The sequence below is a fragment of the Papaver somniferum genome, chromosome 9 (genome assembly GCF_003573695.1).
Source record: "Papaver somniferum cultivar HN1 chromosome 9, ASM357369v1, whole genome shotgun sequence".
Classification (NCBI taxonomy): domain Eukaryota; kingdom Viridiplantae; phylum Streptophyta; class Magnoliopsida; order Ranunculales; family Papaveraceae; genus Papaver; species Papaver somniferum.
The window spans coordinates 112,156,558-112,183,321 of NC_039366.1; the positions used below are offsets into that span (position 1 = coordinate 112,156,558).

General features: G+C 36.5%; 7 protein-coding genes and 1 non-coding gene across 8 annotated transcripts; 3 read left to right on the forward strand and 5 right to left on the reverse strand.

The window, feature by feature from the left end:
* Positions 1–5,499: 5,499 nt before the first annotated feature.
* LOC113312421 lies at positions 5,500–8,888 on the reverse strand. The gene is made up of 4 exons (XM_026561173.1): positions 7,857–8,888; positions 6,798–7,661; positions 6,519–6,667; positions 5,500–5,803 (listed from the first exon to the last, which is right to left on the reverse strand). Exons 1-4 carry the CDS (start codon positions 8,886–8,888, stop codon positions 5,500–5,502), a joined length of 2,349 nt encoding a protein of 782 aa, XP_026416958.1.
* Positions 8,889–12,423, reverse strand: LOC113312422. The gene is made up of 6 exons (XM_026561174.1): positions 12,256–12,423; positions 11,903–12,072; positions 11,551–11,720; positions 11,201–11,370; positions 9,233–11,018; positions 8,889–9,147 (listed from the first exon to the last, which is right to left on the reverse strand). The coding sequence occupies exons 5-6, from the start codon at positions 10,234–10,236 to the stop codon at positions 8,889–8,891; spliced, it is 1,263 nt and encodes a 420-aa protein (XP_026416959.1). The 5' UTR covers positions 10,237–11,018; positions 11,201–11,370; positions 11,551–11,720; positions 11,903–12,072; positions 12,256–12,423.
* Positions 12,424–13,153: 730 nt separating this feature from the next.
* Positions 13,154–16,483, forward strand: LOC113309981 (asparagine synthetase [glutamine-hydrolyzing]-like). The gene is made up of 13 exons (XM_026558515.1): positions 13,154–13,419; positions 13,509–13,647; positions 13,746–13,841; positions 13,943–14,084; positions 14,178–14,368; positions 14,510–14,671; positions 14,759–14,839; positions 14,922–15,143; positions 15,236–15,370; positions 15,472–15,552; positions 15,633–15,719; positions 15,809–15,916; positions 16,014–16,483. Exons 1-13 carry the CDS (start codon positions 13,340–13,342, stop codon positions 16,260–16,262), a joined length of 1,773 nt encoding a protein of 590 aa, XP_026414300.1. The 5' UTR covers positions 13,154–13,339; the 3' UTR covers positions 16,263–16,483.
* Positions 16,353–18,234, reverse strand: LOC113309982 (protein trichome birefringence-like 3). The gene is made up of 6 exons (XM_026558516.1): positions 17,958–18,234; positions 17,630–17,858; positions 17,352–17,526; positions 17,072–17,271; positions 16,839–16,997; positions 16,353–16,713 (listed from the first exon to the last, which is right to left on the reverse strand). The coding sequence occupies exons 1-6, from the start codon at positions 18,184–18,186 to the stop codon at positions 16,386–16,388; spliced, it is 1,320 nt and encodes a 439-aa protein (XP_026414301.1). The 5' UTR covers positions 18,187–18,234; the 3' UTR covers positions 16,353–16,385.
* Positions 18,235–19,223: 989 nt separating this feature from the next.
* On the reverse strand, positions 19,224–21,600 carry LOC113313487 (protein trichome birefringence-like 3). Its single transcript, XM_026562270.1, has 5 exons — positions 21,030–21,600; positions 20,759–20,930; positions 20,478–20,677; positions 20,235–20,393; positions 19,224–19,837 (listed from the first exon to the last, which is right to left on the reverse strand). Exons 1-5 carry the CDS (start codon positions 21,485–21,487, stop codon positions 19,522–19,524), a joined length of 1,305 nt encoding a protein of 434 aa, XP_026418055.1. The 5' UTR covers positions 21,488–21,600; the 3' UTR covers positions 19,224–19,521.
* A 199-nt stretch (positions 21,601–21,799) lies between these two features.
* On the reverse strand, positions 21,800–21,872 carry TRNAF-GAA. The gene has a single exon. It is a non-coding gene; the product is annotated as a tRNA-Phe (tRNA).
* Positions 21,873–22,926: 1,054 nt separating this feature from the next.
* LOC113312423 (protein MAIN-LIKE 1-like) lies at positions 22,927–23,679 on the forward strand. Its single transcript, XM_026561175.1, has one exon. It carries the CDS (start codon positions 22,927–22,929, stop codon positions 23,677–23,679), a length of 753 nt encoding a protein of 250 aa, XP_026416960.1.
* Positions 23,680–25,607: 1,928 nt separating this feature from the next.
* On the forward strand, positions 25,608–26,540 carry LOC113312425. The gene is made up of 2 exons (XM_026561179.1): positions 25,608–25,880; positions 25,965–26,540. Exons 1-2 carry the CDS (start codon positions 25,608–25,610, stop codon positions 26,538–26,540), a joined length of 849 nt encoding a protein of 282 aa, XP_026416964.1.
* The last annotated feature ends 224 nt before the right edge of the window (positions 26,541–26,764 follow it).

Sequence of the window (26,764 nt, forward strand, 5' to 3'; positions counted from 1 at the left end):
CTCACATAATCCGATTCTAACAAAAAAAAAAACATACAGAAAACTGGGTATACTTCTATACCAGATTCGGGTGATACATGCATGAACATCAATTGATTATGGTTGAATGTTTTTCAACCAGAAAACACATACAAAATAATTAAGGTTTGTCGTGGTCTGATTGATCTTCCTCGTCAAGAGGAGGGTATGAAACATCTTACTGTTCTCCGGTATTTAAAAATTGTAAGAATTTTGGAGGATCTAGATATTTTCTATCAGAATTCTGGGGTATCCAACGCCTAATTTCCCTTAAAGAATTAGAGATTCATGGTTGGATGAAGCTTAAATCTCTCTCACAAACTTCATCATCTTAAAAATCTAAGCGAATTAAGGATTGAAAAATTAGATGGTTTGGTGAGTTTGCCGGAGTGGCTCAGCAACCTTTCATCACTTTATAGTTTGTGGATTTTTTCTTGCAAGAATCTGATGCATCTCCCTTCAAAGAAAACCATGCTTAGCCTCACTACACTGGAAAGATTCTACATCTTCGATTGTCTATTATTGGAGGAAAGATGAACCTTTAAGACCGGGGAAGAGCGGGAGAAGATATCTCACATTGAAAAAGTATCCTTCATATGGTTTGTTTCTCTCATTCTATATCTCTCCATTAATTTTACAGTTTGTTATGCTTTTTGTGATGATTTCTTTCTTCATTATTTTGTTACATTTTTAGAACTTCATACTTGTAATTTTGTTTAGTTTTAATGAAACTTAAGCGTTTGTTTTGACTGGAACAGTTAAATGCTATCGTCAACTGATGCAAAACTCATGGGGAGTTTTTTCTAAAACAGTTAATTGTGACATTTACAAGTCTTTTGTGTTATTTTTGTAGGGAATTTTGAGCTGATTGCAGTGTCTCCTTCTGCCGTGTTTCCTCTCTGGAGAATGTAATACAATAATACCATATTCTGGACCCTTCGCAACAAGTGAACTAAGGTACGGTTCAAATATTCCCGACTGGTTAACATTGAACTCTGCAGTTTCACTGATTACTTTCATGTAATCAATAGCAATTTTTCATGACAAAACAACTATATATGAATTGGAGCATGTGTTGTTTTAATCATTTTACAAACAAGTATCTTATCACGCCCATGTCGTTAAAGGAAAATAAGTCTCGATTTCTTTTTATATTTCAGGTTGACATGTCTAAAGAGCAGGGTCGTCTCATCGTTCCAGGAGGCTCTACACATACACTAAATTTGGACTTTCCACAAAAGTTCGTATAATGACACATTGTATTTTTCACACGTGAAACACATTTTGGCAATTAAATTAGTAGTACTTCTAATAGTAATGTATTCATATACTTACATGAAATTTTATATGAAAAAAAACTATTCATATGCAAATAATCAAATGCAAGAGAGCAAACCATGCTATAAATTTCGCATGTGTAAACTATTTTTTTTAAATATAACATTTTTCTTTAACAATTTTAAAATGGCGCAATTTGTATATAAATAAATAAATTTGGGGTTTTTCAAATACTAATTTGAAAATCTCTTTAGATTTATGGAAATATTAATTAAAATAATTTTAATGGTTAAAGAAGAATTTAGAATTTGTAATATGGGTGAACACCTATTACCTTGAATTCTTTTTGTATGCGAATAAAAAAAATACGCCTGAGTAATAAAACTATATCTGAATTCATCGTTTAGAAAAATATCTGAATCAAAAAAATACGCCTTCATATGGGTAAACACTTATTAACATATATTTACAATCTCGTTCAAGAAGGTGTGTTAGGGTAAATGCTCGTTTGAACCCACATTCATTGATATGTTGAGTATGTTGTCAAGTTTGGATGCCGAACTATTCTTTGATTTAGCCTACTAAAATCAGCTTCAGTTTGGAATAGAATAAGTAATAGAGTCTTAGGATTTTCCAAGTTATTCAACAAGAACGAAAAATTGAAGATCATATGAAGACTTTAATTTATTTTCTCTCTTATGAGTTCACGAAGTCATCACCTGAATTCATGGAATTAAAAGATAAACACCAACTTAATAAACTATTGGCTTTGGAGTATTCAATCTTCTTTAATATTAAAGGAAAACTTTTCACACACTTAAGAATTGTTTTTCTTAACTAATTCTTTGTATGGAAAGTTTTAAGTTCTTTTTAAGAATTTATCTAGCTTGAGATTCAACATTTTAGATATTCTTCTGGACAACTGCCTCTTTTTACACATTGTATATTCTTGGTACTTTGAAGTTATCTTTGGTAGTAATTTTATTAATAGAATGTACTTGATCTAACAATGATGTACAACTTCAAACCATGAACCTCATTGCAAGTCTAACTCTTACCAAAGAAATAAATTTTTGTATCTAAGAAAACTAGGGGAATTACTTCTCCAGCAAATCCTCCATATGGAGCCCGATCCCTCTTCTGATTTGCTTGGAAACTTATCAAGGGATTTATGGACCAGCTTTTTTAATCCGAAAATTCCATATAAATATACTTTTAATATTCTGAGGTTAATGCCACACAATACAAAAATTTTAAACGAGAAAATTCTATGAAACCTAGGTATTTTAACAAAGTTACCAAACACACGAGGGATTTGCATGAATCCCGGGATTTTTAATCCCACTCATAATTGTGAATTCTACAACCAAACCCACCATAATCATTTTTTTATGGTTACTATAACCGTAATATTTTAATTAGGATTTCTTTTTCTTCTTTACTAAATCACATATTATTCAAACCCTAATGATAATAATTATTCCGTGAGTGATCCAGGAAGATCGAGGCTAAACCTTTAGATGATTCAAAACAAAAATCTAGGACAAACCCATTTGACAAAGTGTAGGCAAGTTCAGAGAACTTATAATCTTCTGGTATTGAAGTTGTTGGACAAGGTTAACGCACCACAATGATACCAACTTGATTAAAATCTATGGGGGTTCAAGTAGAGCACCAAAGTGTAGGGTATAAGCAACAGTCCTTTTGGGTGAAGGCAAATTGATACAATACATGGATCTATAGTTGTACCATCTCGTCAGCAAGTTTGGCAGGTTGCAACATCATGGACTCATAAAAAATTAAAAACAAAATGATTATATTGCGAAGGTGACTATCTACCGTGATATGATCATATATATTGGAAGAATTATTAAAAATATTTCAATTCAACTGGTAGATTAGTAGAAATTTATATTAGGAAGAAAGAAACAATCAACATGATCTTCAGCTGTATATAAAAAAAGTGTAGAAAAGTAATTAGGTTGCGTTTAGCTAATTACACAAAAGAAAAAAATTGTATTTATTTAAGTGCACTTAATCTAATTGAAAGTTTTATTTACATGACAAATGGCACTTTATTGCTTCAAACAAAAAGGGGAAAAAATGTCGTAAAAGAAAAACTAAAATTTGGGCCCTAACAATGTGAAGCTCTAGGCAATAGCCTAGCTGGCCTTGTCCATAAGACGGCTTTGCCAGAGATCTTCAATTCGTGGAAACAGGGGCTAGAAGTTCCGTGTGTAGAAAAAAGTAAAGCTTTTTAGTATTTGAATCCGTGTGAATTCCAACTGTAATCATAGTTTAGTTCTGCAGTTGTCAAACATGTATTATTGGAAGAACAATTCCGGCATTCGTTTTTACGCTTTGGTTCGAATCATTATTTACTTGTGGGAGTAAATTACAAAGAGAAACACTCGTCTTGAAAATGATCTGAACCCTGTGACCAAATATGAATAAAATTTGAACAACGTATTCTTTTACCTAACAATTTCTTCATTTCAAAATTGTGCAACCTCATTTGCACCTGGTTTTGAAATGCAAAATAACTTTAGTTTCAGTCTCAATTTTTTTTATTTTTTTTATAGAAAAAACTTAGGCCTGGACAGGCAGCTAAGGCAAGTACAAACCATTGTTGATGCCATGGAGAGTGTCACTCCTCCTGCATCATTGTTTTTACAGAAATTAGCTAAATGAAAAGTATCCATGTTTTGAGAACGATGGATAATATTGAGATTCAAAAGAACAAAAGAAACTGGATGGATTCTATTGACTGATCCGTCTTCATGGTTGTGAATTATTTCATGGTAACTGAGTTGAAATTTTCCTTTTACAGCTTCATGGTAGAGAAACTTGAAACGAGTTAAGACCTCCATTGATTCATCTAATATTTGCACATTTGTTTGCTGCCATTCTTTAGCCCACTGGAAGGCTAGGTCTACTCTTCCTGTTGCTCCCCAAGGTCATGTGTATCCTGAATATCCTCTGGTTCCAATGATTGTTCCTGCAAAATCAGTCATAATTAGTGCAGTATAGTAGAGATGGCTCTCAGAATCTTGGAGTGTACTTAACTTAATTATGTTCCCAAATTCTGAGAAAATGTTTCTGTTATATAGGGAAATGTCCTGACTCATAGTTGGGTCCACTTCCTCAGGGAGAAGAGTAAAGTCATTTATAATATGGTTCTGCATGTCATGCATTCGATGGTGATTGCACAGATGTTGATTTATACGCATAGTTATAACTTTTGCATTTGGCTTTATGTGTCTGAAGATTAGATCACATTTAGCCTTCCAGATATACCAGCAGTTGGTAGCTAAGATACTCTTTTCATTACTTGGCATTCCTGATGGGAACCAAGAATTTAACCAATCTATGAAAATAGTATTGTGATCGAAATTGGTGTGATTATCACCCATAATCTCCTTCCAAACTCAATGGAGAATGGTAGTTATGCTCACAAGTGCCGCCCCCTTTAAAACTATCATTATTAGCACTTCTACTTCTGGGACTTGTCTGCAAAACATGAACATCTTTTGGATAGGGATGCCGACCCTTTTCCCCTACAAATCCTCTGACGTAACCAATAATTTTACACCAGTTTTTTGTTTTCAAACCATTTTGGTGGCAATCAATGGCAAAAAATGGACACAAGGACATAAGTGGAGCGATTGCTGGTACATAGCGGTCCAGCTCCTAGACAAAAAAGTATTAGACACTACTGTATATCCTTGGAATATACCACCAATAATCTAAGCCATTAGCTTTTCCTCGACTATTACATTCTACCTAATCTGAAAGTATCATCAGCGGTTAAAAGTTAAGGATGATATTCCCACCCTAGGGTGAATACTAGGATTTTTTTTTTTGAACAAAGGAACAAATATATTACACAGAAGAGTTTGTTACATCATTTTGCAAGTAAGGAATTAACACAGCAGGTGGGTTAGACCACCATTCCCCACAAAGTGATGCTTTCTAGCAGCCTTAGCTAGAGCATCATCAACCTTATTACAACCCCTATAGACAAACACACCACACAACATTAATATTACATATATGAACACATTTCTTGAGCAAAGGCATACTCTGCCAGAGAGGAAGGGAAGAATGATTGTTAACATAAGAACTGATGTTTAGATTATCAGTTTCAAACACAAAAACAGAGAAACCATTAGAAGTCGCCATTTCCATAGCCTCCAATAAAGTTCATGCTTCTGCCTGGTGAATATCAATAGCTCTTCTTATCGTTGATTTTCCAGCCACATATTGTCCTGCATCATTACGAATTATTATGCCAATACCTGCCATTAATGAAAGGGGACTGTAAGAAGCATCTATATTGAATTTCAACACATTCAACGGAGGAGGCTTCCAAGTATCATTCACAACAGATCTAACAATATCAGGAATACTCGATGCAACATGAAGATGGTGTTTTGCAATATAAAAGATAATTTGATGAATGACAGTGATATGATTAGGATAAAGGCTAGAAAATATTACTCTGCATCTATGTTTCCAAACAAAATGCATAATGCAAACTATAATATGTATGACATGAGGGTACTATGGATATTTATCTGAGAGTCTAGAGACTGCCAAGTCTGAACCCAGGATAGAAGAGAACCAAACTGCACAACTGAACTGCCCTGCTGAGGAAAAAAATGTCTCCAAATAGCCTGAGTGAAGGGACAATGAAGAAACAGGTGATCAATATCTTCAGAATGAGCTGAGTTGCAGAGAACACAATGCTGATCAACAGAATTCATGTGTGTAAACAATCTTGCTTTAACTGGCAGAGCATCATGAAGACCTTTCCACAAAAAATCTGATATTTATACAATATTTTAACCTTCCAGAATTTTAACCAGAACTGCGGAGACAGATTGAGAGTTATGCTACTTATATCATCTTGTTGACATAACATTTCATAACAAGAAGAAGTTGTGAAAACACATGAGGTAGTGTAAGGCTAAATCAATGAATCTTCTTGATCCAACTGGATGGGAATAGTAAGAATTAAATCTACTTGTGTTGAAGTAAACAATTGGCGAAGAAGAGAAATATCCCAGTTACCAGTTTGAGAGTTAATCAGTTGAGAAACCCATTGATAATCTGAAAGATGAAGTTCATCCCAATCGGTAAGAGCTGTTGACAAAGTTGGAATCCAATTTGAAGTCCAAATATTAATATTAGTGTCGCTGCCCACTTGCCATTTGGCAAACCTGAGAATAATCTGGAGACCTTGAAAAATACTTTCCCATACCCAGCTTGCATTTGCAGAATTTGGAGGTGGAAAGAACTGCAAATCATTATGAGGAAAATATTTACCTTTCAAAAGTCTACCCCACAAAGCATCTTGATTATGCAGCAACTGCCAAGCCAATTTAGCAAGAAAAGCGTAATTATAGTTCCCTAGATGCTGCAAACCTACTTTTTGGTGCTCTCACTTTATTCCAGGGAATGAGGCGAGGAGTATTATGCCACCAATATTGTCGTTGAACCTTATCCATCTGATGAAGAATAGATTCTGGCAACTTAAAAATTTGCATTTGGTACATGCCCGTTGAACTCAGAACATGATTAACTCGAGTAGTCGTACCCGCATGATTAACCAGTTTGCTCTGCCAACCTTGAAGTCTAATATTCATGTTATTCAAAATACCCTGACTGTTTTTGTGTCTAGATCTATGCAAAAGCAACGTAATTCCCAAATATTTTTTTCCCACCCCCATTTGAGACAAATTAAGAATCCCATTTATACTTATTTTTTGAGAATGAGTAGTGTGCTTACCAAAAAATATAGTAGACTTTTGCATATTAATCACATGTCCTGAAGCATGTCCAAAGATGTGCTGAAGATCCTTCAATTGAAGCATCTGAGTGGAATTTGCTTGAAAGAAAAGTAAGCAATCATCTGCAAAAAATAAGTGATTAATTGCAGGACAATGCTTACCAATTTTCAAACCCTGAAGCAGACCTATATCATCATGATGTTGTAACAGTCTAGAAAAAGCCTCCATAATAAACAAAAACAAATAAGGGGACAAAAGATCCCCTTGGCGCGGACCACGAGAAGGCTGAAAGATGGCTGAAGGAGTCCCATTAATGAGTAAAGAAATATCAGTTGTAGAAACACACTGTTCAATCAAAGCAATCCAATCAGAATGAAAACCAAGCTGACGAAGAATATCTGACAAAAAAGGCCATTCTACCCTGTCAAAAGCTTTCGACATGTCCAACTTCATACCAACAAGAGCATGTTTAATCTTTTTAGACTTCATAGTGTGAAGTAATTCATGAGCAATAATTACATTGTCTTGAATATGTCTTCCTGTAACATAAGCAGTTTGAGTTGGTGATATAATCTTAGACAGAAATGGTTTTAATCTGTTAGTTATTATCTTAGAAAGGATTTTATAGCTAACATTACAAAGACTAATAGGTCTGTAATTTGAAGGTGTTTGAGGATGTTGGATTTTTGGGATTAGGACTTGATAAATATGGTTCATGGCTCTCAGCATATGTTTATTGGTAAAAAAATATTAAACCATTGAAATTACCTTCGAACCAATTGTATCCCAGCACTTTTGATAAAAGGCAGCTTGAAAACCATCATTTTCTGGAGAAGCCCATGACCTTATGTTAAATACCACTTCCTTAATTTCGTTAGCATCTGGAAGGCGAATTAAATCTTGGTTCTCTGAATCTGAAATGTAAGGTGTGAATAGCTGCAAAATCTCCGAATGAGGGTGAGGCACAAAAGTAGTAGTTATTTCAGAGTAATGAGCTAAAAATATATCTTCAATATCTTTTTTAGAGTCATACCATAAACCCAGAGGTCCTTGAATAGCATGAATATGAGATCTTCGTTTATTGAAATTCGTCATAGAATGAAAATAAAAAGTGTTCCTGTCTGCTTCAAGAAATTTATCACCATCTTGCTGCATAAAATATTCTTTCTGAATAGCCAACCAAGTCTGCAAACTGTTAGTAAGATACTGAGTACGAGGATGAGTGGAAGGTAGGTTGTTATCATAACACAGTTGAAGTTCAGAATTAATTTGATGCAGATTTGCTTCAATGTTACCAAAGTGTAATTTTTTCCACCGTTGAAGCTCAGATCTGGTATACTTGAGCTTACTAGAAAATTGATACAAAGACGAACCCATAAATTGATGATGCCAACTCTGGTTGATAGTAGTTTTGCAAGAAGGAACTTGGAACCAGCATTTGTATAATTTAAAAGGAGACTTCTTATTGAAGGATGGAATAGTATGTAACATAATTGGACTATGATCAGATGAAATAAGTACTAAATGTTGTAGATAAGATGCAGTGTAATTATTAATCCGCAGATTGTTGACTAAAGCTCTATCAAGTCTAACAGAGACATGATCATCCCCTTGTCTATGATTTGACCAAGTTGTATCTGAACCAGAGTAACCCAAATCAACTAACCCAAGCTGTTGAACAAAATTTCTAACATGTCTAGCATGGTGAGGCCGATTAACAGAATTATGGGTTTCATAATCATTCATAGTAAAATTCAAATCTCCAATCAACACCCAAGGAATATTAACATAACTACTCATTTATAACAGATAATTCCATTGATTAGTATTATCTAAAGCATCATGATCACCATACATGAAGGTGATTAAGAAATCTGGGTGATTATCATGAGTATGAATTATTGCTTGAATAGTGTCAGCAGAAGTGTCCATAATTTCTAAATCAACACCATCTTTCCATGCAATTGCAATTCCTCCAGAAAGACCAATAGAAGGATGAAACCAGAAATGAGGATATTTAGTGTGAGTAAGGTACAATTTCATATTATCCGACTTAGCTCTAGTTTCCGAAAGGAAAAAAATATCAGGGTCATGTTGGGTCAAGCAGTATTTGAGATAATTTCTAGTATGAGGATTACCAATACCTTGACAGTTCCAAGAAACTATTTTTCATGATGAAATTAATGAAAAAATGCAAAGGAAAAGGTAAAATGGGAAAATAAAAAACTAGAGCAAAAAGGAAAACAATTATAAAAATAAAACCAAAGATCAAGATGAAGACTTGTTGCCAAGCGTCAGTGTGATTCTGAGCTTCTAAAGCATGTGCAGCAGCAATGTCCCAAATACTATCTCCATGAATGGCAGAAAAAGAAGTTATCTGACGATTATCAATATCCTCTTGCCGAGCAATATGAGAAGTCATAGCAGAGTCTTGATTATCATTATTAGTAACCAAAGCAGTGGTGTTTCTAGCTCTCTTTTTGTGATCCGAAGTACTAGCAACCTCACTGGATAAAGTAGAACCAGGCCTTGAACTGGAATGTCTCGAGCTAGAAGAAGGTCTTGAAACATCCGCATAAGCAGTAAAGGAAGAAGCAATATCGGAATCCGTAGCCGAGAATAGAAAAATGCGCATGCCATCATAAGGACGAGGATCTTGTTGAACCACAGGATGTCTCAACCTACTTCTTCTCTGAGAGCCATATTGTGAAAACATTTGAGATTCTTCTTGCAAGTTCCTATATTGGGGATAAATTGGCTCAGGAAAGCCCAAACCTCTGACCATCTCTTCCATTTCAATTCTCCTTTGAGTCACGTCAGCACAAGGATTGGCTTCATGATCTGGAACTTTACAATTAGGACATAGACGATAAGGCTGCTTCTCATAGAAAAAACCCACCCATCTAGTAACTCCAGCAGCATTAGCAACATATATACCCTCAATTAAAAGAGTTGTAACATCAATTAGGACTAAAGTGCGATATCTAGATGAAGTTGGTGGATTAATACCATCAGGTCCTACAACTCTTACTTCCCCTACAATACTTCCAAAAAGTCTAAGAACATCAGCATAAGTAAATTCAGGGAGTAGATACTTATATTCAAGCCAAAAGAGAGATACTGAAAAATCCAGCAGATTAAAATCCATAGTTAGATTCCAGTCCTTCAAGACAATCAAATACCCATCAAATTCCAGGCTCCACCAAACAGAATAACATTTTTATCATCAGCAGGGGTGAATTTAATTGAGAATATATTAGGATCCAGAGTTCTAACTTGAACATACTATTGTTTATTACGTCGCAGATGTGGCCAAATAAATTTTGCAGCCCGCTCAGCATCCTGCCATGACATAATTCCTGGAGCATAGAGTTTACCAGCTAAACTAAACCTCCAATCTCTTATACCAGTGAAAATAGCATTATCAGAATGCGAAATAACCCTCCTATGAATTGGCTCATCATCAATAGAATTATTCTCCATTTGCTGAGTTATCTGATTTAAGCTATTTCTATCCATAACAACTATAAATGGAAAACTTGAATTAAGAGGGTTGTGGAGATGATCATAAGGTATAAAAGAGTTTATATAGGAGAAAAAAGAAAGAGGTGTCAAGTGAAAGTAAAGTTTTAGGCATGAGGTGTTGATGAAATAAATAAGAATGAATAAAAAGCTAATTACCCAGAGGATATGTCTGAAGCATAGGAACTCATATCGATACTGCAACTGATGATAAACCAATTAAGATAAGAATCAATACCCATACTGTGAGACACATTGAGAACTAGAAACCGATGCACCACTGCAATAGAAAGAAGCCAACTGTAATCATGCCAACTTTGAAGATGTCAACTTGAACCCTGCCAACTGATGTAATAGGACATAGCTGCAACATCAATGCTTGACAACAAGGGAATTAGAGAACTTGATCTGCCATAAACAGAAAGATTAGAGGGAAAAAACAGAGCCAATTTAACCTAAAAAAAAAGTAAACTGCAATTAGGGTTAAAAAAGATGAAAAAGTGATAATAAAGATGAAAACGATTGATTGATGTAATAAAAAAAAGAAAACTGCAACTGATGATAAACCCAATTAAGATAAGAATCAATACCCATACTGTGAGACACATTGAGAACTAGAAACCGATACACCACTGCAATAGAAAGAAGCCAACTGTAATCATGCCAACTTTGAAGATGCCAACTTGAACCCTGCCAATTGATGTAATAGGATATAGCTGCAACATCGATGCTTGACAACAAGGGAATTAGAGAACTTGATCTGCCATAAACAGAAAGATTAGAGGGAAAAAACAGAGCCAATTTAACCTAAAAAAAACAAACTGCAATTAGGGTTAAAAAAGATGAAAAAGTGATAATAAAGATGAAAACGATTGATTGATGTAATAAAAAAAAGAAAACTGCAACTGATGATAAACCCAATTAAGATAAGAATCAATACCTATACTGTGAGACACATTGAGAACTAGAAACCGATGCACCACTGCAATAGAAAGAAGCCAACTGTAATCATGCCAACTTTGAAGATGCCAACTTGAACCCTGCCAATTGATGTAATAGGACATAGCTGCAACATCGATGCTTGACAACAAGGGAATTAGAGAACTTGATCTGCCATAAACAGAAAGATTAGAGGGAAAAAACAGAGCCAATTTAACCTAAAAAAAAGAAAACTGCAATTAGGGTTAAAAAAGATGAAAAAGTGATAATAAAGATGAAAACGATTGATTGATGTAATAAAAAAAAAGAAAACTGCAACTGACGATAAACCCAATTAAGATAAGAATCAATACCCATACTGTGAGACACACTGAGAACTAGAAACCGATGCACCACTGCAATAGAAAGAAGCCAACTGTAATCATGCCAACTTTGAAGATGCCAACTTGAACCCTGCCAATTGATGTAATAGGACATAGCTGCAACATCGATGCTTGACAACAAGGGAATTAGAGAACTTGATCTGCCATAAACAAAAAGATTAGAGGGAAAAAACAGAGCCAATTTAACCTAAAAAAAAAGAAAACTGCAATTAGGGTTAAAAAGATGAAAAAGTGATAATAAAGATGAAAACAATTGATTGATGTAATAAAAAAAAAAGAAAACTGCAACTGATGATAAACCCAATTAAGATAAGAATCAATACCCATACTGTGAGACACATTGAGAACTAGAAACCGATGCACCACTGCAATAAAAAGAAGCCAACTTTGAAAATGCCAACTTGAACCCTGCCAATTGATGTGATAGGACATAGCTGCAACATCGATGCTTGACAACAAGGAAATTAAAGAACTTGATCTGCCATAAACAGAAAGATAAGAGGGAAAAAACAGAGCCAATTTAATCTAAAAGAAAAAACTGCAATTAGGATTAAAAAGAGAAAAAAGTGATAATAAAGATGAAAACGATTGGTTGAGAGCGGAAGATTCAGACAAAAGGGAAATGACAAAATGATAAGAAGAGTCTTAAATGATGCAATAAATTCAAATGAAAACAGAAAATTAATGAAAAATTTGTTTGACTAAATTTAGGTCAATAATTGCACACGATTTTCTGAGTCAGCGATTCTGATTACGTATTTATCCAAACTGGATAAACATGTTTGAATGCGAATCGGTAGGATACGTACATTTGTTAAAACCTGCATTCAAGAGTGAGTATACATTACCCTCTTCTATTTCAAGCCAGATCACAGGTCCGGAAGCTGTGTAAAGCGTTTAGGTAACAGTGTATGTTTCACGAAAACGGTGAAATGAAGTGGGTGATTAACGACAAGAATAAAATTGGGTAAACAAAAGTCCAGTGTTAGAATGTAGAGACACGTGGATGGTCATCTTGAGGCGGTACCAGGTTGATGGGGCTCTTACACTATAGAGATATAGCCATGTGTCATAGATATGTGTTGCCCCATAAGGTATGACTATGATGAGTCCTATTGACACTTTTCGTGTTTTGCTTCTTCATGAAATACGGTGCTGCGCTATAAATATCAGTGGTTGTGGATATATATTTTTTTTATATCATTGTACTGAAAGTTTGAGTTCTAACCTCCATTTCCTCTAAAATTTAGCCTACATTTTCGTTTAATCCATTGAAATTTCTCTTTGTCAGCTTCGATTTTCCTCTTCCACCACTTGCAATTTCGTCTGCTCTTCCATATAAACAAACTTGTGCTCTTTGTTAATTTTTGTTTTTGCATTTTAAATATCTTGGGAGAAACTAGAAAAATGTGTGGGATACTAGCTGTTTTGGGTTGTTCTGATGATTCACAGGCGAAACGAGTTAGAGTCTTGGAGCTTTCACGAAGGTCATTATCGCATTAAGCAATCCATTTTCGCGGCATTTATGTCATAAGCGTTGTAGAATTGAACCATATTACAAAAATTGTTTGTGCAGGTTGAAGCACCGAGGACCTGACTGGAGTGGGATGTACCAGCATGGTGACTGTTTTTTGTCGCACCAACGTCTTGCAATTGTGGATCCAACTTCGGGTGATCAGCCTCTCTATAACGAAGACAAAGCCATTGTTGTAACTGTAAGATAATTTCTCATATTTTTAGTATTTTAGTTTCCAATGGCTTCTATTTTGTTAGAAGTAGAACCAATAAGGATGTTCATGGGTTGAGAACACAGGTGAATGGAGAGATATACAACCATGAAGAGTTAAGGAAGGGTTTGCCGAATCACCGCTTCCGTACAGGAAGTGACTGCGACGTCATAGCTCATCTGGTTTGTTCCCATTCAGATTTCTTGAAACGTTTCCTTTAGTGTTTTAATTGTTTAATGACTTTGAGTAATTTTTATTTTCGGCTGCATTTTGGCTTTACTAGTATGAGGAACATGGAGAAGATTTTGTGGACATGTTGGATGGGATGTTCTCATTTGTATTGTTGGACACCCGTGACGACAGCTTCATTGTTGCAAGAGATGCAATTGGGATCACCTCCCTCTATATTGGCTGGGGGCTAGATGGTAAGTCTTTGATTAACCTGCCTGCCTAATTAGCTGCAGCTTCTTTTGTTTATGGATAGATCGGTAAATTAGCGCACGGTTGTTCTTTGTCAGGTTCGATTTGGATTGCATCAGAAATGAAAGGTCTGAATGACGATTGTGAACATTTCGAGTACTTTCCTCCTGGTCACTTGTACTCGAGTAAACAAGGCGGTTTCCGTAGGTGGTATAACCCGAAGTGGATGTCAGAAACTATTCCCTCTACTCCATATGATCCGTTGGTTCTCAGACGTGCTTTCGAAAATGTGAGTAAATTTGTTATGTTAAAGCATTTGGAGTTTTGGTACTGAGCTTGAAATTGACAATTCTTGTGCATCTGACTGCAACTTGCGTCCCAATAGGACAGTTTTTTCTAAGTAGCTAATGAAATAATCAAAAAATTTTAGGCTGTCATTAAGAGGCTAATGACCGATGTACCTTTTGGAGTTCTGCTGTCGGGTGGATTAGACTCATCGTTAGTTGCATCCATCACTGCTCGCCACTTGACCGCTACAAAAGCAGGAAAGCAATGGGGACCTCAACTTCATTCCTTTTGCGTCGGCCTCGAGGTTACTTCTAATTTTCATAACAAGATTTCAGATGTGGTTTTGCGTGTTTCTGAAAAAATAACCTCATAATTCGTTCATTTATATCAGGGCTCGCCAGATTTGAAGGCAGCAAGAGAGGTTGCAGATTATCTGGGTACCATTCACCATGAATTTCATTTCACAGTTCAGGTATTTAAAGACAGATTAGCATCTTTCAGGTTCCATGAATCTCATTTCTCTTACTCACTAAGTTACTTTGAAACCGTAATAGGATGGAATCGATGCGATTGAAGACGTTATATACCATGTTGAAACGCATGACGTGACTACGATAAGAGCAAGCACTCCTATGTTTCTTTTGTCTCGCAAGATCAAGTCACTAGGAGTGAAAATGGTGATATCTGGAGAAGGTTCTGACGAGATATTCGGTGGATACTTGTATTTTCACAAGGCACCAAACAAAGAAGAGTTCCACCGTGAAACATGTCGTAAGGTAACCAATCTACATTTCTAGTTTCAATATATTGCATGAGAAAGATTGTTGGAGAGATGACAAACGATGAGTTTTGTTCTTCCGTTTTGCAGATTAATGCTCTCCATCAGTATGATTGTTTGAGAGCTAATAAATCAACTTCTGCTTGGGGTCTAGAGGCTCGGGTTCCATTTTTGGACAAAGAATTTATCAATGTAGCTATGGATATTGACCCGGAGTGGAAAATGGTATGTTGGAAAATGAGACATTCTCAACTAAACTATCTCTAAGTTTCACTTTTCTTGTTTCTCAGAACTTATAACCGAGCTCACTATTTTTCTTTAATCAGATTGATAAGAGTCAGGGGCGCATTGAAAAATGGATTCTCAGAAGGGCTTTCGACGATGAAGAGCGTCCTTACCTTCCAAAGGTCTGCAAAATCTTGTCTTCTTCTGTCTCATCTTTACCGCCAATGTAAATTACTGACACAACCCCCTTTCGGTTTTGCAGCACATTCTCTACAGGCAAAAAGAACAGTTTAGTGATGGTGTTGGCTACAGCTGGATTGATGGGCTTAAAGCACATGCTGCAGAAAATGTACTCTTCTCTCTTTAGTGTGTTTGTCAATATCTGCTTATGCATGATCTCTTATTTCTGAATTATAAAACGCACATCTTTCTTTCCAGGTGACGGACAAAATGATGCTTCAGGCAGCACACATTTACCCTCATAATACGCCCACAAGTAAAGAGGCTTACTACTATAGAATGATCTTCGAGAGATTATTCCCACAGGTAATAAAACCGGTTAAACTGTAGAAAACAACTAGCACACTGTTGATCTGATCAGAATATTTATAAATTTAGTTACCCTTTATATTTTTCCATGCAGAACTCAGCAACATTAACAGTTCCAGGAGGTGCAAGCATAGCCTGCAGCACAGCCAAAGCCATTGAATGGGACTCTAATTGGTCCAACAATCTCGACCCTTCTGGCCGATCTGCCTTAGGTGTTCATGTTTTGGCGTATGATCCAAAATTGCCTGGTCCTATTCCTGTTTCAATATCCCCAGCCAAAATCATGACTGGCGTTCAGAGGATGGTCGAACTGGATGTTCCTAGTGTTGCGATTCAAACCTAAGATTTCCGATTTACATATTTCTAAGGTAGCGGTGTGCAGTTTAGAGTGTCATATGTACATAACTACCATTAGGAATTTCAGAGAGTGAGGTTAGCGAAAGGGTTTGTTATATTATTTTCTTGATTACAAGTATGAGAAGAACAGTTGGTTCCATGTATCCGGCACCCCCGGTAAACACCAGTGTATGCAGTCTGTGTGGCCTCTTGGCTTTGCTTTTTGTTCATCTGTTACAACTTTTCCGCCAAATTCAGTGTAAACTGATGCATGTCCGTCAATCCTACGCTCTGACATTTGTGTGATGTTGATAAATTGTACAGGAGTTTTCATTCGATCTACTACACTGGCTACTATGTTCATAACCCGGCGATTTAAATCACGTCCCCAGTACTTGTTGAAAGGCTTTGTTTCATTGTAGCAGCGAAATCCTCTCTTTTCATGCCGATCTATGCTCCTGCAATGCCCAATAACTCATCATTAGCTAACCACACACCATTATCTGAATTTATCCCAAAATGAATGTATTTTACTTCTAGCTTTGCAGTTTGCACAGTTTTCAGGTTGAGAAATGAAGCATACCCCATGTGTGTTGGAGACATTGTAGTAAAGAAGACCCTGATCTTGTTGGAAGCAACAGTAGAGTCAACCCAATTAGCCCATGTCTTTAAGGAAATTCTGTAAGCCACTTCTGCCTCCAACTCTTCGTACCCGTCTTCGCCATTTGAAAATGAACCCCATCTGTAATCAATAACATGAATCAGCTTAAAAAGAGCTTCATTTCGATTCGGATAAAGTTGAGAGCTGGAACTTACAGTGACTTGATTTTGATACCATTCATCCACCAAATGTATGTGTTGAAAATAAGAATATCTACTCCTACCCAGTATTGTGCATGTTTAGATACTGAATCTACTTTCAGTATTCTCTTCCTTGGATCTGATATGATATCGAGATCGGAATTAGATTCAATTAGAAACGGCGCCCAGTAAAATTCAATTGTAGCATTGTATTCCTGAAAATGGAGTGCAGTCATTAATCAATTCCTGAAAATAATCGCTTTTCTAGTGCCAGTGAAAGCATAGCCGCCCGTACCTTGGCTTTAAAAACAGTGTGAGAAGGACCACGTCGACGCATGGTTTTTTGTTCTGGCGGTATGACAGATTGAACCAGACAAACGAAAGATTGCCATTGATTTTTCTGTAGTGAATCTCCAACAAACATGAGACGCTTTCCTCTCAGTTTATCAAGAACAACTTCAGGATCAAAGCTGCAGATGAATTCATAGTTTGAGCAAATGTGCATTTTAGACTTACACGTAGAAGCATAAATGTGGTGGATATGCACATTTGTTAGCAGGAAAGGAAATCGACCTTGGCAAAACACAATCATCTGGTTGCCATTCCCAGTGACGGTAATCAGAATCCGTTCGACCGTTCTTTACACACGAGACTTGTTTGTCGATATACGGGCAAGATTGGTCCGAGTACAATGGCTGAGACAAATTGTTGAATACCCATTTCCCTTTAGTAATATCACACTTGTTTTCAAGAAACTCTTCATCGTCTGTATTAGTTTTGTCGATTTCCTCTACTTCAGTAACTGAGTGACCATTTAGAAAAGAACTATATTAACCAACAAGTAACCGAATTTCGTAAGGTACAAATGAAACATGACATATAAACGGTAAAAGTAGTGTACCTTTTGAAGAACCATTGCTGGCAAGATCACTTCTTGTTTTCTTTTTCGCAGAGGTGACCGAATCACTTGTTTTTGTTTCCTGACTTGAACAAGAATTGCTTAGCTTGAAAAATGACGCAGCAGAAAGTAACTTTGAATTCTCATCGTTGTAGAATAACCCAACAAAGGCAAATACAAGAAACGTGATAGCAATGACGAAAAGCGGAATTTTTACGCGGGCATGTTTCATTGTGCTAACAATGTGGTAGCTGAGACTGCAATAAGCTTAAAGAGGCAGGGGATTTAAAAGAAGAAATAAGGTTGTTGAAATCATATGATTTATATTAGTGGAGAAGTTATTTGAGTAAGAGTAAAGTTAAGACAACGTGCTATAAAGTTTACGGAAAGGGTAGAATGATATATAAATTGACATTCCAACTGCTGCTAACTCACTGCACTACACTTTTTTATAGCTTAGGTAAACGACACCTACCAGATGGGAAAGCTCAACTATAAGCAGGTGAACCCGTGAAAAGGTCTCAACGAAAAAGAGACCAATTAAGTATGGGAGATCAAAAAAGGGGAACTGGTCTGACACACATTTTTTTTCTTCTGATGGGTTCTGACACACAATATGATCTTGCCATGAATCCCCTGATGATTGAAAAGAAAGACAGGATCATAAAGCTAACTGATGTCGCACTCCTTGCTAAGGTAGGAGGAATGCAAGGTGAAGGTGGAAAGACCATTATTGGAACCCTTGAAGCCCATGTAAACGGGTTCATATTTACAAGAAATGATGCAAAATACATGCATTTCAAGGTTGCGGATATAAATGCAGCTGTTTTCCGGGTTGCAGACGAGAGGATGCTGCCGCCTCTCTGCACTTCCACTTGCATGACCACATCAAGGTGGGACAGAAAAATCAAAGGATATCCAGTTCCATTTGATGCCGACCCCTCAGGGACAGGATTATGATTCAGATGTGATTGAGAAAAAGAAGCAAACGAGGGATAAGGGCCGTAACGAAGATTCACAGAACTTTGTGGAGGAACTTGGAGCTAAACTGAATTGTCGATTCCGAGAGCTAGAAACAGACTGGGAATTTCATGGGGTTCTACCCTCAAAGGTACCATCCAGTTTTTTTCTGACTTCATTTTGCCTAGTTATGCTTGTAGAGATACCTTTCGTTGTGTCCATACTAACCGACATTGAGATTGTTAATCTGTCCAACCATATATATATGGGGAAATTGCAGTGACTGTCATATTTAAGGACTTTAAGGCTGAGAATGTGTTTCAAATCTCAATTCCTTTTGAATCAGTTGAACGCTTAAAGGAGAAACTCAACTTAGTGGGTGTGGTCAAGTACTACGAGAACAAGCAGGATCTAGACTGGAAGTCAATAGTGAAAAATATCACAGATGACCCGGCGACATTCGTCAGAAATGATGGATGTGGGTTTTATGGAAGTCAATATTTAATCCCAGACGGCCCGGACTATTTTTCAGGTGAAGAAGAATAATAACAAAGTGAAAGGCAGATGCTCTATTTTGTGTTTTAAGTTATGTTTCATGTGTTTTTGGTTACAAGTATGTGTACAATAGTTGATTCCATATATCAGGTACACCCGGCAAACACCAATGAATGCAGTCTGAATGATGTTTTTGTTCATCTGTTATCACGTTTTCTCCAGACTCGGTGTAAATTGATGCGTGACCATCGATTCTTTGTTCAGACATTTGTGTTATGTTGATAAATTGAACAGGAATTCTCATTCTCTCTACGACACTGGATACTATGTTCGTAACACGTTGACTCAAGTATCTTCCCCAGTACTCCTGAAATGGCCTTGTTTCATTGTAGCATCGATATCCCTTTTTCTCATGCTGAGTGTAGCTTCTGCAGTCAATAGTTTATCATCAGTATTTTGAAATCACTTGAAAAACAAAGAAAAGGAACTCATGCACATTACATTACTTCCACCATGCAACTGCACTAGGAAGTAGATCATTGCTTCAAACTTAAAACACTCATATGCGCTCAGCATTTACGAACTAACCCGCTTCAGAAATTATGCATATACACATCCTGCATCAGATGCAACTACAAGTGCAATTTCACAAAGCAACGTTTGTGCTAAAATTGCAAGTGCAGTTGGAAGTGCACGGTCCAGTTCAAACGGAATATTCTGCAGCAACCTTACTGTCTTAGTAAGGGAATGATCCGTTTATCCAGATTGCCAGGTGTGTTTTATTATAAACTTTGAATGTACTTGTGATTGAGAAATGAAACAAACCCCATATGTATTGGAGACATGGTAGTAAAGAAAACCCTGGTCTTGTTTGGATCAACAGTGGAATCAACCCAATTTGCCCATGTCTTCAAGCCAATCCTGTAAGCAACTTCTGCATCCAACTCTTCAAACCCGTCGTCCCCATTTGCGAAAGAACCCCATCTGTTTTCATTACATGAACTAAAGCTTAGAAGGAAACCATTCAATTGAAGCTCAATGAAGAGTAACTAGAAGTCTTGAACTTACAGTGATTTAATCTTTATGCCATTCATCCACCAAATATAAGTATTGAAAACAAGAATATCTACCCCCATCCAGTACTGCGCATGCTTAGTTACTGAATCTACTTTCAGTATTCTCTTCCTTGGATCCGCAATGATATCGAGGTCTGTATTTGACTCGATGAGAAATGGCGCCCAATAAAACTCAATCGTCGAATTATATTCCTGACAAATTACTGAAATTTTTAGTCATCTATACTGAAAATTTCAAAGACATTACACTAACTAGACGAATATAGTGCAAACCTTAGCCGTGAAAATAGAATGAGGACGCCCGCGTTGCATTGACTTCTGTTCTGCAGGTATAATTGATTGAACCTGACAAACAAAAGACTGCCATTGATTTTTCTGTAGTGAATCTCCTACAAACATGAGTCTTTTGTTTCTCAGCTTATTAAGAACAGCCTTAGGATCAAACCTGTAAATAAACCAAACCAACATAGTAAATATAAATTTTAGACTCAAATATAATGTGGACAGGCATTTTATTATAAAGTCGTTTAAGCTTGTAATGAACCTTGGCAAAACGCAATCATCTGGTTGCCATTCCCAGTGACGATAGTCAGAATCTGTTCGTCCGTTCTTCACACAAGAAACTTCTTTATCGAGATACGGGCAAGTGTGGTCTGTGTATAAAGGCTTAGACATATTGTTGAAAACCCATTTCCCTTTAGCAATATCACAGGTGCTTACAATAAATTCCTCTTCATTATCAATACCTGTGTCATTACTTTCTTCTGGAGGTAAAACCGAATTACCTGTACGAGTGTAATTACTGATGTCATTCGCTATTATGTCTTCGTGACCTGTTTTTGATTCTTGACTTAACCAAGACTTGTCAAGTTTGAGAATTGAAATAGAAAAAAGTGATCCAGTACTTTCATCTGTGCGGAGTACTAATACGATGAAGGCGAACACGAAGAAGACCGTAATTATTGTGTAGACAGAAGTTTTCGCGAGAGCAGAGTTCATCATTACAGATTAAAGAGACAGAAAGAGAGCAATGTGAAGATTAAGAATTATAAGCTTATATGAAAGAGTTGGAGTGAATTTGCTTATAGGATTCGAGTAGGAGTGAAGTTAAGACATATTTGTTCAAAGTAGTACAAGGGAAGTTAGAGCTTTTAACGTATTATATCTCTTTATCCTAGTGAACAAGAAGTTAGTTAAATCTACCTAACGGATGTGAAAGGTGAACTGTGCATAAGAAAAAAGCCTACATTAAAATCAAACTGAACACGAACTGTGCATAAGAAAATAGCCTACATTAAAATCAAACTAAAGGTTTGCGGTGAGCGTGGATCGAACACGCGACCTTCAGATCTTCAGTCTGACGCTCTCCCAACTGAGCTATCCCCGCGATGTTAATGAAATGTGATTGTAATTATAATATTTTTATATCACAAAATTATATAGATGTCTAACAGACGTTTTGTTCTTCCATTTTGCAGATTAATTCCATCAGTATGAATGTCTGAGAGCTAATAAATCAACTTCTGATTGGGGTTTGGAGACTCTGGGTTCCATTTTTGGACAAAGAATTTATCAATGTAGCAGTAGATATTGACCCTGAGTGGAAAATGATGAGAATACTCTACTAAACTATCTCTAATTTTTCCTTTTCTTGTTTCTCTGTACGTAAAAGCTGAGTTTGCTGTTTTTTTTATCAGACTGAGAGCAAGTATTATGGTGGAATCCATCCATCTTCCATCTTCCACGCCACCTCAGCACTTGGAACTGTGGATGGAAGCGCAAGTGTAATGGTGGAATCCAGAGGAACGCTAATAAGAATAGCGCATCAGAACATTATTAAGAATAGCGCTTGACTTGAGTCAACGGTCAGAACGTTATTGTTAATAGCGCTGAACGCTATTGTGAATAGCATTTAACGCCATTATCAATAGCGCCGAGCGCCATTGTTCAGAACACCATCGATCCCTTCCCCAGTTCAGTTCGTTCATCTTCTTCTCTTCTCTCAAACATTAAGAAAAACCAAACCCTAAAACCCCCTTGTTGATTTCTGGCATGATGGTTCAAATCAGTGAAATTGGTTCAAAGGGTTTGTTCTTGGCGTCATAAGGAATCTAAGCATACTTCAATTTCTCAATTTGATTGAGAATCCAAAGAGAGGTTAGTGAAATTTGAGTTTATTTTATGGTTTGATGAAATGTTAGGGCTTTAGATGATATGATTATTGATTGTATGCATGATACCCGGTTGTTTGATGAATGATAACAATTTTGATTCCAACTATGACGAATTTGACATGTGATTTAGGGTTTTAGATGATGAACATTGTGTATTGTGTGAAATTGCCATGAGATAATGAATTAACATGTTTTAGTTACATTATGTAAACAATTAAGTGCATTGTGTGACTAGTTTTTATTTGATGATTTTTTATAGATATTGACATGGATGTGTGTATGTTGTTGAGTGCAAAAGAGTGGGATGAGAAACATGTTTCTACAAGTATAAACCCACATGATAAACAACATGATATTGTTTTTAGAAGTAATTTGGAGGACCTTGAGGATTTATATAATCGTGTAGTGGTTCATGAAAGCGCTAGTGAAGTTATTCAAAATTCCGGACTTGCTAGATTTTTTGAAATTAGAATTAAGAGAGTTGATCAACAACTATCTTATGGTATCATAGAGAGGTGGTGGTATAGCACCAATTCGTTTCATTTCCCAAACTTTGAAATTGGTTTCACCCCTTTAGATTTTGTTCACTTATCCAGAATTCCTATTGGAAATAGTCGTAGAAGATTGGAATACATCGCTACAAATAGATGGAAAAGTAGAGAAAATCAAGAACTAGAGAATACCTACTTTGCACCTGTGCATGGGTATGCAAACTACAACAAGAAGTCGGGTGATTTTCCTATTAGTTGCCTCGCAAAATATATTAAGGAAAATCCAACTAATGATGAAAATTGGGAGATTATGACTCGATACTTCTTACTATGGGTGATTTCAAAAAATTTAATGGCACGTAGCACTACAAGAGCAAGCAAAGGTTGGATCGCTTCCTTGCGTGATTTGAATGCAATTCGTGATTATGATTGGGGTTCGGCTTGTTTTAGTCACTTGTATAGTAGCACGAGTGCGGTTATTAGAGGTGGAAAAAACATGTGTGGAATGGCGATACTTCTAGAATATTAGTTTTACATATACTTTCGTACTTTGACGCATTTTCTCAAAGAAGATGTACCTCTTGATGTATGGCCTGCGATTATGATATTTAAGAAAGATAGTTTAGTGAAGTTTCAAAGGGATAGTGCTAAAAACTCCCTTACTACAGCTCGCCAACAAATTGAGTTGAGGACAATTGTTGGAACGTTATGGCAACCATGGTCAACTAGTGTGTATAGAGATCATCCTGATATAGTGCATGCTCGTGAACTCTCCATGCGAAGAGTGGCTTTCTATAATCCGGAAAGCGATAATAGTATCATGTATCTTGGTGAACGGTTTTTAAGGCAAACAAGTGGATTTATAACAATTCCAAGAAGTCCACGTGAAAGTTTGGAAGACCTTGTTAACCCACCGGATCCTATTGATGTGGTTGAAGGACGATACTATAAACATGTTGAAGAGAGCCGATATGCGTGGTGGTGGAAGCAACAATCTATTGGATTTTTGCTTCCAGAAATGCTGCGTCAAGATAACAGAGATGAAGTTGGAGCTGCAAGTACTCAAGATCCAACATTTCTTGTGAATCAGGTCCCCTCAATACATCCAACATGGTATATGTATGACAACGTCTCACAATTTTCACCTGAATTTCCAAAAACTCCATGGTATATCGTACGCTCAGACAGTGAAGGCAACCGTGTTCAAGTGCCTTTGCAACCACCCGAAGCTCCTCCATTTACGTATGATAGCAGTTGGGGAACAAGGGTTAGTAATTTTTGGTTTTAACTCTTTCAATTATTTTGTTTGCCATATTTTTATGATTTTCTTTACACATTAAAAGCTCTTTAACATATTTTCTATGTTGGTGTTTCTTTTCAGGAGCAATGGAAAGATCTAGCGCTCAATTTTGCTACGTTAAATGTTACAAAGGACAATTATTGGTTTGAACAAGATCGTGCACAAGCTCTTGGGAATTACGGAGGGGAAGGATCAACGTCAACCCAATCATGTTATGATCTTGCAGAAAACTCCCAATATTGTCGTAAAAGACCAGCCACAAGTCATGATGTCGCATTAGATGATGCACCAGATGAAAGAATTCAAGAGACACAATTGACCCAAATGTTAAATAATAGTGATGGTTTTACTTGTGATGAAGTGCAAAGGATGTTGGGAATAGAACCGTGTGATTAGTGGGTTTACTGTGGTAACACAGATGTAGTCTTGATGGTGTATGAATTCAAGAATGTGGGAATGAATGTTTCTTTAGTGTATGAATGTCTTTTCTTTATGTGTGTATGAATATCTTCTCTTTTGTATGAATGTGTTTTCTTTTGTCTTTTCTTTATATGTGTGTATGAAAATCTTGGAATGCTTACAGTATTTGAGCTTTGTTTACAGGTGCAATATGGACGATGAAAATCCGCCAAGGAGGTATGTACTAATGACGTATGGTATCGATCTTAGCATTGGTGATGATAGCGAGGAGAGAGAAATTGTGGTGTACCAGTATATGACTCAAAGAATGCATAGGCTCTTCCAACCGGTGCCTCAAGAAGTATTGACGCGACAAATGGTGGACAGGCAACGAGAGGATGGAGATGCAAGGATGATGCATGACTACTTTGGACCTAACTGTACTTGGGGCCCTAAGAAGTTCCACCAACGTTTGGGTATGTATCGACCTCTTTTCTTACGTATTCTAAGTGAAATAGTTGTTGCGGATCCTGCTTTTGATTTCCAAGTTGATTGCACCGGAAAACTTGGCCACTCTCCCCTCTTTTCAACGACTCACAAAAAAACGCCATTAACAATAGCGTTTCAACGGCTATTTTTTTGAATTCGAAATTTTCCCTATAAATTGACCACTTCTCAGCTCAGACCAAAACCATTCAATCTCTAGATTTTTCTCCATCTTCTTAAAATTCATTGGAATTCAGACTTTTTTTTTAACCATGGCAAAATATCTTACACCCGAAGATGTTGCAATCACCAAATCTTGGATAAGCATTACACTTGATGGTGTTGCCGGAGTTGATCAAAAATCAAACCAGTTTTGGGAGCGGGTATTCGATACCTACGTAAGCAGCTTTGGGAATAAAAATGACATAACTGTTCATAAGTTGCAAAATAGATTTGGTACCTTGAAAAAAGATGTCAAAAAATGGGTTGGTATCTTAAGAAATTTGCATATAAACAATGCAAGTGGATGCGGAATTGATGATCTTGTAAGTTTTATTAAGATTTCTTAATGTATATTATTTTATTTTATTGAAGGATTTCTAACTTGGGTTTTTGTTTGTTTTTTGTAGGAGAGAAAAGCTAGATTGGAATATAGTAAGGTTAGCAAGGGAAAACCTTTTCAAAATGAAGAGGTGTACCGACTTTTCAAAGCCCATGTTCTCGGATTCAATCCCGAAGAAATTGATCCTACTCAAAATGTGGAAGATGAATCGTATGCTCCTAGTGTTAATGCTTCAACAAGTAGTGCTCCCGCAAGAAGCGACCCAATATGGCATGAAGAGGATAACCCTCGTCGACCAACGGGGAAAAGGGATCAACAAAGGGAAGCTTCGGAGCTATCGGCCATCAACGACGGAACTGAGCGTATTTTGAAACATTTTAGTGAAGAGAATGCAAAGAAGATGGCAAGATTGGATGGACAAGAAGAATATTTATTAACTATTGCAGAGACAAAAAAGAAATCTGTGGATTTGGCTTTGGAGAAACATGAACTCGAAGTGTTGGATGTGGTGGTTGAGACCTTGCCGGAATGGAAGCAGCAATTTATGTTGGATAAACAAAATAAGATTTTGGAAAAACATGGTTATCCTCCTAGAACACTTGGTTATCCTAACACTAGCAATGTTCGTCATTTCAATATATGAAACCATGTAGCTTATGGAACTACGTAGCTTCAATTATGACTTTTTTTTTTTTGCAATTTGATGTAGTGGAATCAATGTAGTTGAAGTATTTTTAGTATCAATCAATTTTATCTTCTTTTTGATTTGATTCGATTCGATTCAATATATGAAACCAAAAAACTAGTTTGTTCAAAATGAAAAAATGAGAGAGTAGGAAAAAAAAATAAGTATAGGATTGGAGAAGT

Coding starts and splice junctions, on each gene's coding strand:
- LOC113312421 (XM_026561173.1), bottom strand. CDS start 8,888: ATGAGTAGTTATGTTAATATTCCTTGGGTGTTGATTGGAGATTTGAAT. Junction 7,662..7,856: donor GGGATACAATTGGTTCGAAG/GTAATTTCAATG, acceptor TTTCTGTCTAAG/ATTATATCACCAACTCAAAC. Junction 5,804..6,518: donor GGTCTCCAGATTATTCTCAG/GTTTGCCAAATG, acceptor TTGGAAACATAG/ATGCAGAGTAATATTTTCTA.
- LOC113312422 (XM_026561174.1), bottom strand. CDS start 10,236: ATGGATTTTAATCTGCTGGATTTTTCAGTATCTCTCTTTTGGCTTGAA. Junction 9,148..9,232: donor AGTTTCTTGGAACTGTCAAG/GTATTGGTAATC, acceptor TTCGGAAACTAG/AGCTAAGTCGGATAATATGA.
- LOC113309981 (XM_026558515.1), top strand. CDS start 13,340: ATGTGTGGGATACTAGCTGTTTTGGGTTGTTCTGATGATTCACAGGCG. Junction 15,144..15,235: donor ACCGTGAAACATGTCGTAAG/GTAACCAATCTA, acceptor TCCGTTTTGCAG/ATTAATGCTCTCCATCAGTA. Junction 15,553..15,632: donor AGCGTCCTTACCTTCCAAAG/GTCTGCAAAATC, acceptor TCGGTTTTGCAG/CACATTCTCTACAGGCAAAA.
- LOC113309982 (XM_026558516.1), bottom strand. CDS start 18,186: ATGAAACATGCCCGCGTAAAAATTCCGCTTTTCGTCATTGCTATCACG. Junction 17,527..17,629: donor GATGATTGTGTTTTGCCAAG/GTCGATTTCCTT, acceptor ATTCATCTGCAG/CTTTGATCCTGAAGTTGTTC. Junction 16,998..17,071: donor GGTATCAAAATCAAGTCACT/GTAAGTTCCAGC, acceptor TATTGATTACAG/ATGGGGTTCATTTTCAAATG.
- LOC113313487 (XM_026562270.1), bottom strand. CDS start 21,487: ATGATGAACTCTGCTCTCGCGAAAACTTCTGTCTACACAATAATTACG. Junction 20,931..21,029: donor GATGATTGCGTTTTGCCAAG/GTTCATTACAAG, acceptor GTTTATTTACAG/GTTTGATCCTAAGGCTGTTC. Junction 19,838..20,234: donor ATGTCTCCAATACATATGGG/GTTTGTTTCATT, acceptor TATTGACTGCAG/AAGCTACACTCAGCATGAGA.
- LOC113312423 (XM_026561175.1), top strand. CDS start 22,927: ATGGATGTGTGTATGTTGTTGAGTGCAAAAGAGTGGGATGAGAAACAT.
- LOC113312425 (XM_026561179.1), top strand. CDS start 25,608: ATGGCAAAATATCTTACACCCGAAGATGTTGCAATCACCAAATCTTGG. Junction 25,881..25,964: donor GATGCGGAATTGATGATCTT/GTAAGTTTTATT, acceptor TGTTTTTTGTAG/GAGAGAAAAGCTAGATTGGA.